The sequence below is a fragment of the Electrophorus electricus genome, chromosome 18 (assembly GCF_041902795.1).
Source record: "Electrophorus electricus isolate QZ-2024a chromosome 18, ASM4190279v1, whole genome shotgun sequence".
Taxonomy (NCBI): Eukaryota; Metazoa; Chordata; class Actinopteri; order Gymnotiformes; family Gymnotidae; genus Electrophorus; species Electrophorus electricus.
The window spans coordinates 4,547,810-4,557,500 of NC_137514.1; the positions used below are offsets into that span (position 1 = coordinate 4,547,810).

The 9,691-nt window shown below is 39.3% G+C and overlaps 2 protein-coding genes and 1 long non-coding RNA gene across 4 annotated transcripts in view; 2 read left to right on the plus strand and 1 right to left on the minus strand.

Moving 5' to 3' along the window:
* LOC113567925 (complement C3-like) overlaps positions 1–4,486 on the plus strand; it is a 33,075-nt gene extending 28,589 nt beyond the window's left edge. For both annotated transcript variants that reach the window (XM_081701232.1, XM_026996068.3), the window contains 6 exons: positions 1,207–1,312; positions 1,426–1,521; positions 2,487–2,567; positions 3,082–3,165; positions 3,567–3,696; positions 4,329–4,486. In XM_081701232.1, the coding sequence (XP_081557358.1) occupies positions 1,207–1,312; positions 1,426–1,521; positions 2,487–2,567; positions 3,082–3,165; positions 3,567–3,696; positions 4,329–4,476 (645 nt within the window). In that variant the 3' untranslated portion in view covers positions 4,477–4,486. The remainder of the gene's footprint in view (positions 1–1,206; positions 1,313–1,425; positions 1,522–2,486; positions 2,568–3,081; positions 3,166–3,566; positions 3,697–4,328) is intronic.
* LOC145652042 (uncharacterized) lies at positions 3,654–5,816 on the minus strand. The gene is made up of 3 exons (XR_014118225.1): positions 5,682–5,816; positions 5,097–5,225; positions 3,654–3,729 (listed from the first exon to the last, which is right to left on the minus strand). It is a non-coding gene; the product is annotated as an uncharacterized LOC145652042 (long non-coding RNA).
* asf1bb (anti-silencing function 1Bb histone chaperone) overlaps positions 5,235–9,691 on the plus strand; it is a 5,233-nt gene continuing 776 nt past the window's right edge. Inside the window, exons 1-4 of the mRNA XM_026996070.3 lie at positions 5,235–5,930; positions 7,469–7,584; positions 9,018–9,194; positions 9,664–9,691. The exon at positions 9,664–9,691 is cut by the window's right edge and continues 776 nt beyond it. Of these exons, the coding sequence (XP_026851871.1) occupies positions 5,822–5,930; positions 7,469–7,584; positions 9,018–9,194; positions 9,664–9,691 (430 nt within the window). The 5' untranslated portion in view covers positions 5,235–5,821. The remainder of the gene's footprint in view (positions 5,931–7,468; positions 7,585–9,017; positions 9,195–9,663) is intronic.

The following is a 9,691-nucleotide window of genomic DNA, read 5'->3' on the forward strand; positions in this document are numbered from 1 at the left end:
TTTGTATAGCCTATCACCACTGGCACAACTTTCATGTTAGCTTTACTCTTTCAGTCTATGGTGGTTCTCCATCTTTTTATTTACATTTACATTTACATTTATGGCACTTAGCTGATGTGTTTATCCAAAGCGACTTACAATTATGACTGAGTACAACTTTTCTATTATCCTTGTTGGTTTGACAATATTTGCTTATATGTCTGAGTCTGGCGGTCCCAGAGCATCTTGTTGTTCTCCACCACTCTCTGTGGATCCTCCCATTTGAGTTGGGTTGTGAGAGGAGGTCCTGCTCATATGACTTGAATGTGTTTCTGTGGATGATCCTGCCACTTGTTTGTGTCTTTTGGAGGCTCTTTTGCAGTCTTGGGTCTTGCCTGTAATTGGACAATCTCTGCTTTACTTGACCTTGTGCTGTCATGATTAGTGACTCTGTGCTGTCCTTCAGTCCTGCCTTTTCCAGCCATTGGTAGGACTGTCTTATGTCAGCCATTTCTGCTACCTGTTGGAGGGGTTTATTCTGCTATGGCACCACCTCTGCCACCATTGAAGTATCCACAGGTGTCTCATCTTTGGGTGTACTCTGGGCTTCATGCACTGGGAGGAGTTTTTTGAGGATGAGTTTTTCCAGCTCTTCTCTTAGCCATCTTATTTTGCCTGTTGGGTATCTGATACACAAAATGTATATTCAAACAGGATGTTCAAGATGGATCTCAGTACACATGCACCAGATTTTAGTGCATGTCTACATTATATAACCACCTCCCCAGAATGTGGGCATGCCTACCTGTCTGTCAGGTCTGTAGTCACTTATATAGCTGTAATGATGTCACTACAGCCACCTCCATCTCTCAACTCACTTTGCTGGTCACCTACCACAATCACAATAAAACACTACAACAAGACCCTAAAACATCTGTCGCCTTTCCCATCTTACATTTCACTATAGGAAAATCAGTTCCTTCCAACATAAAGTAAGTCACCTGGCTGCCTTCATTCACTCTGGCTGATGTGATTGAACCTCAAATAATCAGTTAACAGAACAATAATCATTGTTTTAAATTCTGTTAGTTTTCTATTTTGATTTCAATGAAGTTTACTTGTCAGTCATGAGAACTGGGTGACCAATAAAACGGTTTATGCCACAGTCAATCCCAACCACAAAATCTCTTTCTCTCGCTCTCTCTCTCTCTCTCTCTCTCTCAACAGGTTTCAAATACATTTAAAGAGACCATTGCTTTCAAGGTGCACCAGATGTTAAATACTGATCTCCCTCAACCTGTAGGAATCACTATATATGAGTATTATGCCACTGGTGAGAAACAAAACAACCACAAGGATGAACATGCAGCACTGGTGCACTGTATGCATTAACCTCATGTATTGTGGTGCACTGTATGCATTAACTGTAGTGTGCTGTGTTTCCAGAGAATCGCTGCGTGAAGTTTTATGACACAAGCACAGAACGAACAAGTGGTTTGCTGTACACGCTCTGCCCCACTGAAGTGTGCACCTGTGCTGAGGGTATGATGCCACATTGTGTCCCCCATACGGTCCCCCACTGATTAACCCTCCTTTCACTGCTGGATTATCCCTGCCTAAATAAATCTAATTAACCTTCCTCAATAAATACAATTAACCTTCCTCTCACTGCTGGATTATCTCTGCCTAAATAAATCTAATTAACCTTCCTCTCACTGCTGGATTATCTCTGCCTAAATAAATCTAATTAACCTTCCTCTCACTGCTGGATTATCCCTGCCTAAAGAAATCTAATTAACCTTCCTCTTACTGTTGGATTATCCCTGCCTAAAGAAATCTAATTAACCCTCCACTCAATACTGGAATATCCCTGCCTGCAATCTAATTAACCCTTCACTACCTGGTTTATCTCCCATACAGGAATCTAAATTACCCTGCTCTCACTTCTGAATTATCCCCTGGCCTGGACAGACCAGGTCCTTATCTGACTACATTACCCACAAACCTCCTATTAGATGCCACTCCCTAGATTATTGATGTCACCTGTGTCTTGTTTTCCCTAATGTATCTCCCTATTTAGGTGCCGTTTGTAGTCTTTGTCAAGTGTTGTTTTGACTGCCATATGTTTCTGCACTGTTGTTGGTATACTTATAGTCTCTGGTTACTGTCTTTATGCCCGTTGTCTGGATTCACTCTATTGCCTATTCCCCTATTGGGTTTGTTTGCTTATTGCATCTTTGCTGGATTTTGACTTTTGTCTGATTTTTGACTATGCCTTTAGATTACCCCTGTTTAGCATTATACTCTGTCATACCTCATTTGACTCCGCCTCTGCTCATCCTGTCTGACACCCTCTTACAGCAATCTGATTAATCCTCCTCTCACTGGTGGATCACCCCCCCCCCCCCCCCCCCCCTTACAGAAATCTGATTAATTTACTGCCGGACCATCCGCTTTACATAAATTGGATTTAACATCCTATCATTGCGGGATTATCCTCTCTACAGAAAACTGCCCAAGACTAAAGGCCCCTGATGTCCCAGATGAGGACATCCGCAGTAAAGAAGCCTGTTCTAATAAGGATTATGGTAGGGACTCTGTGTGTCTGGAATGTCTGTGTGCATGCTCATCTATGTGAACTCCTGTAGCTCAACTGACAGCAGGTAAAGCATGGTGCTAGCAACGCCAAGGTTTGACTCCCAAGAAGTGCATATACCGTCATCTTGAAAAACCTGCAAGACACCCTGGATAAGAACCTCTGCCAAAAGCTGTAAACGTAGATAGTGAGAATGTATGTGCAAAGGACAGATGTGCAGTGAGGTTACTGAATGACATTCAATAAACATTTATATAATAAAGAAGAAAATGTACCCTACTAATAGACAATATTATAGTTTACTGCATATATGTTTATCAAACAATTTACCAACATATTTATTATCCAATATGCTACTACTTTTTGTTAAACCATCCAATTGAAGTATAACTTATTATAATTGTGAAACCTGTGGTAACTAATCTTATTATTGTTAAGGTTTCACTACCTTTGTTTGCTTTATTACTGTCCAGATTCCTCTTATTGTTTCTCTTTTTGTGGTTCAGTTTACAAGGCAACTCTGAAGAAGATTAAGAAACCTGGCAACATGGATATCTACACCTTCACCATAGTCAAAGTGCTTAAAGAGGGTGAGTGTGGTGTAGGTTTCCTGACTGGCCTGTACACTGCCTAGAGAGCAAGAGTCAACTAAGCCCCATATGTTTAAGGTTTTAAAAAATGCATTACCAACAATAAGGCAAACCCAGTCACAGGCCAGATCATTTACATTTTTAATAGCATAGTTATTACACTGAATGCAGAGCCAAAAATGTAACTTTGGTCATGTCTGCCAACCCAAATCTTATCAATCCAATCCAATTTTTTTTTGTATTAGACTTTAGTATTTTTATGGCATATGATGTACAAGCTAACCATAACTAAAGAAATCTCTTTTCATATATATATATATATATATAAAAAAGCCAGATTTGGTGCACCTGCACTATATCGCATCCATCTGTGTAATGCATCTGTGTGTTTGGCTCCGAAGGGACTGATCGGAATGTGCTTGATCAAATGAGGGACTTCTCAGTTCATTACCGCTGCAGCAAAGAACTGGGCCTGGTGGAGGGCAAGAGTTACCTCATCATGGGTCCTGAACCAGAGAGGGCTGAATCGAGGTAACAAACGTCTCCGGGGAAAGGCAGATGCACCTAATGAGAGCGCGAGTACAAATCATAGTTGTGATGAGACATTTTCTCCCAATGAAAAATACTATTTTAAATTCTAGAAGAAACATTGTTTGATTTACCAGCGGTCCTACATGTTCTGGACACTTGGTCTTGGTCTAAGAAACCCTCTATTTCACCACACTATTCCCTTCATTTTTTTTTTAAGTCATCATGGTGCAGAAAAGTTCATTGTAGGATGGCATCCATATTTTTGTTATCAATACCTAATGACTAACACCTGATATTGATCCATTTCATATGGTTCTCTATGCATCATCATTGCTACCAGTAATGCTTTATCTTCTATAGAGAAAAACAAACAAACAACTCATCACTCAATGTGGCTCATGAGGGGGCCACAAGCTATCATCAAAACTTAATGAAGCACTATGAATCCATACAGGCTTGAATGTCAAGAAACTATCCCAGCACCCAACCATGCAGTGTGTCTAGGGTGATCCAGTTAACAGTATCTGTCAAGCTAAACAGAGTTATGACATTTCATTGCATGAATGACTCAGAAGTAAAACAAATCTATTTCTAATGCATGCTTTAATGCTATGTGCCATTCTGTTTGTCAGTTACCGCTACATGTTTTCGGCCCGGACATGGATAGAGTACTGGCCCACCTCCAGTGAGAGCCAGGAGAAAAAGGACAACAATCATGTGAGATACAGTGGCTTGGCACAGCTGGACCACATCTTCCAGGAAGAGGGTTGCATGACCTAAACACCTTCCTTTAAGTGTACCCTGCAGATTCAGTGAATATCATGTGATTTGCTTTCCTAGTAAGGCCATGGAGAAAAATAACAGACATACAGTTTAATAATGCACCTAATGACACAATTTCAGCATACAGAAATCAGTCATGTAACAGTTACCTGTGCTTTTTTAATTATTATTTTAAATTTGTCATACTGTTTAATGTTCGTGTCATAGTAGTTTTAATGTTTAATTTGTTCCTTTTTATTTGTACTGGCAGTTTGATGTATCATGTGTCTCTCAGATTGCAAATGAAATATATAAAAATAAATAACTTGGTAAAAACATTTTATCTGTTTGTGAAAATGCAGCCTGTTCTGCAGATTAAGTTGATTATTGCTCAGAAGGTGGGGATATAACACATACTTACTGAAAACAAAATAAATGTGACTTTGTAAAATAAAACTGAGAGGGTCTATAGTAATGTGTTCTCTGTGTCTTAAAACATTAAAGTTTAACCTTTAACATTTAATATTAAATGTTAAACATTTCAGTTTAACCTTCCTAGAGTAGGGTTTGAACTCTGTAGTGATTTGGAAAAATAACTAATGTAGACAATTTTCAGTCATGACACTTTCTAGAAATACCTGCTTATTTTAAAGGTGTAAGTCTAGGTTATCAGACTGCTTCCGACGCTTCTTGGGTATAACATCTGGAGAATGTAATGTAAATGTCACCACACTAGGTGGCAACACCTGTTTTTTGGTCTTGTGCCTCTGTGACGAGAAAAAAGTGAGACGACACAAAACGCCTGCTGTGGTCAAATTAGCATGTGGAAAGCTTTTAGCCAGTTAATTGGAGCCGTTTTCATTATCTGTGTGCAAGAAAGGGGACTCTTAAGAAATAAAACTTGTTCATGCATTACGTCAAATTAGGCATCAAGACATGAAGGTTAACGATGCCTCCACAATGAAAGAGGTGATCTAGGTAGCTAGCTAAATTAGCTAATTTTTAAAATGCTGTAACCTAGGTAACCTAGCTATCTTAGCTAATGTTTGTTTCGTCACCTTTCAGTCAAGCCAGCTAAGCTTAGCAGCCAACCAAAATAGCTAACGCTAGGATCGCTAGCTGTAACCTTTTACTTACATCCTTTTACTGGGATTACTAGCTAGTTAGCCGTTTAACTTGGTGTTTCGGGGCGACGGTGGTACATTTTGACAGACATTACTCACCATTGTAACTATATCAGCAGGCAGCGACTGTTTCATATCGAGGGCGTTCAACGAAATCGTTCGTCTTGAGACTTTTACAAGGCCGCCTGCTTCAAGGATATAGCGAACTAGCTAACAAGCCATTTCGTCAACTTCTAATTATGGCGAAAGTACAAGTGTTGAATGTCGCCGTCCTGGACAACCCTAGTCCTTTCGGGAATCCTTTCCAGTTTGAAATCACATTTGAGTGCATGGAGGATCTACCCGAAGGTAAATTAGATCAATCAGGTCGTGGGATACCTTTTGCCTCGCATGTCGGTAATCTTTTTCTAACTGGTTAGCTGGGTGAGGCGATTGACTAATAGATAATTTCATAATTGAGTAACCACAGTAACTTTGCTGTTGGGGAAGTGTTTTAACACAGCGTTAGTATTTTTGTTTTTTAATTTACTTATTTATTTTTAAAACTCAGCTTCGAATAAGTTCATATTGTTAATGTTTTGGCGCCGGCGCGGAGTCCGAAGAACTGCGCAGACACAGCGCTGTTTCTGATTGGTTGAGCTGTGACGGGCAGTGCGGTCGCAGCTCTGTTCCTGATTGGTCTCATCTGAAGTGTGGGTGGCCCCTATGTGTTTACAGAGGAATTGATTGGATTAGTCAGAAGAAGCGTGCCCTGTCGGCCTGTCAAATAATATTCCGGGAGAATAATTTCATTTTCCGTCTGTATGGGCGGAAACATCTTTAGAATCTCACCTTTTAGCTTTTAACTATTTTCTGCGAAAACAGATTTCTTCAGTGAATTATTGTATTTTCTGTTAGCTATATTGTTTAGTACTGTAACTGCGACGTGAAAAATTAATATTTTATTACGACATCGTTAAGAATCTTGTGTGTTCATGTGGCTCATCAGAAGGCAGGGAAAATCTGATCAGATTTCCGAAAGCATGAAACGGACCATTTTTTATGTAACCGTGTTATGCCAATCGAACAGATTTTTTATAATAGCGCGTCCATCAACATTTTGATGAGTAGAAGAATTATAATACTATTGCGTATCCTAGGCCTTTTAAAAAGTCTTTTTTTATTTTTATTTTAAGACAAAACCAAGATACTTCATGGTTGCATACTGTTACTATTCTTATTGATATACCATTTTAAAGCCAGATGGTATTCATTATATTTAAAATTGTAATTAAATGTTGTGTGATTAATATATTTGATATTTTTAAAGAAGTCACTGTAAAAGCGAGTAGCCAACTGATACTTTTTTTGCATTTTTTTCTGCAAAGTGTGTGCCAAGACTTGATAACTTGCTAGTCTGTGGAGACTGTAGCAGATAGAGGTAATGGACATCTGAAGAGGTCTTGCCCTTCTGTTGTTATTATTATTAATAATAAACTTTAAATAAACTAAAAAAAATACTGAAATTATTCATGGGTATATATATTTTTTCCTGTATATATTTTTTTATACTACCACAATAGTATTATTTCTGTTAATTCTGGCATCACAGTGATTGTGCCAGACAGGAATTTTTCTGCCCCATGTAGCATGGATGTTGGTACTTTATCAGCACACATTTGGATTTAGGACTTTAAAATTGACAGTGGTTCCCTTTAATACACATCTTTAACTGATCAGATACAATCCCAGGACTTTGTGCTCTCCACCACAGCACCTTATGGGGAAGGGGCTTCAATACTGAAGCCACTTCATACATGGCAAGCAGGGAAGGAGACACCGAATACTTGCTGCCTGAAGTTTGCAAGCTTCTCTTTTTCTCTTTCCCACGTTTTGTATGGAGGCAGATCTGGAGTGGAAGATCATTTATGTGGGCTCAGCAGAGAGTGAGGAGTATGACCAGACACTGGACTCGGTGCTGGTGGGCCCTGTTCCTGCAGGCAGGCACATGTTTGTGTTTCAGGTGAGCTGGGAAAGTAGCTTCTTTCTTGTGGTTGTTGTTTTAATCCCTTTCCTTGTCTAGCCATGCTGGTCAGTGCACCCCCTGCTGGTTGTGCTGGCTCCACATGCTGTGTGTTTGTGTAAAGTGTTACTTGCATTAACCCATGGTGTGCATCAGAGAAATGGTGAACTGCCCAAGATGTGTTTGAGCAGGGGGGTTAGGTGTGGGGTGGAAAACGTGGAAATGCAACACCTCCATGGAAACCTGTTCAAACCCAGAAGAATGTAGGCTACTGAATTTAGTCCCTGTTTACTCACTGATAACACCAGAGCTGTTCTTACCTTCCTAGTACCGTTCCACGTGACATTTCGAATCTCAATTCAGACAACATTTTGTTTACACAATATAACTTTAAAGTGCTTTACTTAGAGCAGTTATAATAATAATAATAATAATAATAATACTGTTGAGTGCTATACAATTCGAAAACCATAAAAGGAGGAGGGAAAATAAAGAGTTCAAGGAAATTAGTATTACCTGAAAGACAATGGAAACAAACAAATGGTGAAGCACCTTAGCATCTGGGGCCTGAAGCTCAGTGGTTTAATTGGTTGATCAGTCACTCAGACTGTATGTTGACTTGGAGTCTCTAGCTGAACAGTGGCGGGCATCATAACGCCATACCTCATAGAAGCTGGTATAGAAGAAAATGTAAAATTCACATTAACGTAGGAATTGGGCATTAACGACGGCTCGGCTCGACTGTGGAAGAGTTTGGAGGAGGTGATAATGGAGTAGGAGGTGATTGTTTAATGCACAGTATGAAAAAAACTGGAATACCAAGAAGGCATAACAAGTCTGATCTAAGTGTATGCACGAATGGTGATCCTTGTGTATGTAAGAATAGTGATCCTTATGTATTAAGAATGGTAATTCTTATCTGAGCAAGCTGAATGCTTGGAAATCTACATGCACCACTTGGTTTCAAACATGACACATCTCATGTCTTACTGGGCATGTGCTGAACTACAGTAACCTGTAGGCTTATGCTGTCATAGTTAATTATAAAATGTTAACACTATATATATGTAATTTGTATTTTTGAGAGAGTGTTGAGATACATGTTCAGAAAACTTGCTGGATTTCTGAGGTACCTATTGAATCGTGGTTTATAATGCACAGAGCATTAACAAGGTAACTTAAGTACCTTAGAAAAATCCTTACAGATGTGGCACCAACAAAACAAAGAAATTTAAAAACAAAAAGGAATTGGCAACAAATTTATATTAAATGTTAAATTATTTATAAAAGAATTGTTGCATATTATTACTAATCCATTAAAACTTTCAGTATATGTTACTGGGTAATTGTAAAGAGTTACTCTGGTTTATACTCAGCTGAGCTGTGGCAGGTGCTTGAGCATTCCGTGATCCCTGCTCCATGTGTCCTGGCAGGCAGACGCTCCGAACACGGCTCTGATTCCTGAGAGCGATGCAGTGGGTGTAACCGTTGTACTCATCACATGCACCTATCGCAGTCAGGAGTTCATCCGCATCGGATACTATGTCAATAATGAGTACACAGACCCCGATCTGCGGGAGAACCCGCCCATCAAACCTGACTATTCACAGGTAAAGAAAGAAACTGTGTGTGTGTGTGTGTGTGTGTGTGTGTGTGTGTGTGTTAATGCATTGAAGCTTGAACATTACTGTACTGATGCTTCTTAATATGCCTAAATTGTATTATTTTCCCTGATTAAGTTGTGTCTCAGCTCACCAGTGAGATGTTAAGATGAGAGTTTGAGAATAATTTCAAGAACACACAGAGACTGGACAGTGATCAACTCCATTGTCACTGACTGATCACTGGTTGTTGGCCAGGGCTTGATTGAACTAAGAAATTATAAATATTTAAACAGCAATTAACCAGACTCTTGTTGCTCTTATGTATAATGTATAATCTGCCAGACTCTGTCAGCCCTTAACTTTCTGTAGTTTTTGTGTATTATTGGCTAACTCCTTTAAGCACTGACAGATTATTTTTCTTTTTCAAAAATATGCTAATCAGTGTGTAATAACCATTGTTGTTGGTGATTCTCAGTTGCAGAGAAACATCTTGGCGTCAAACC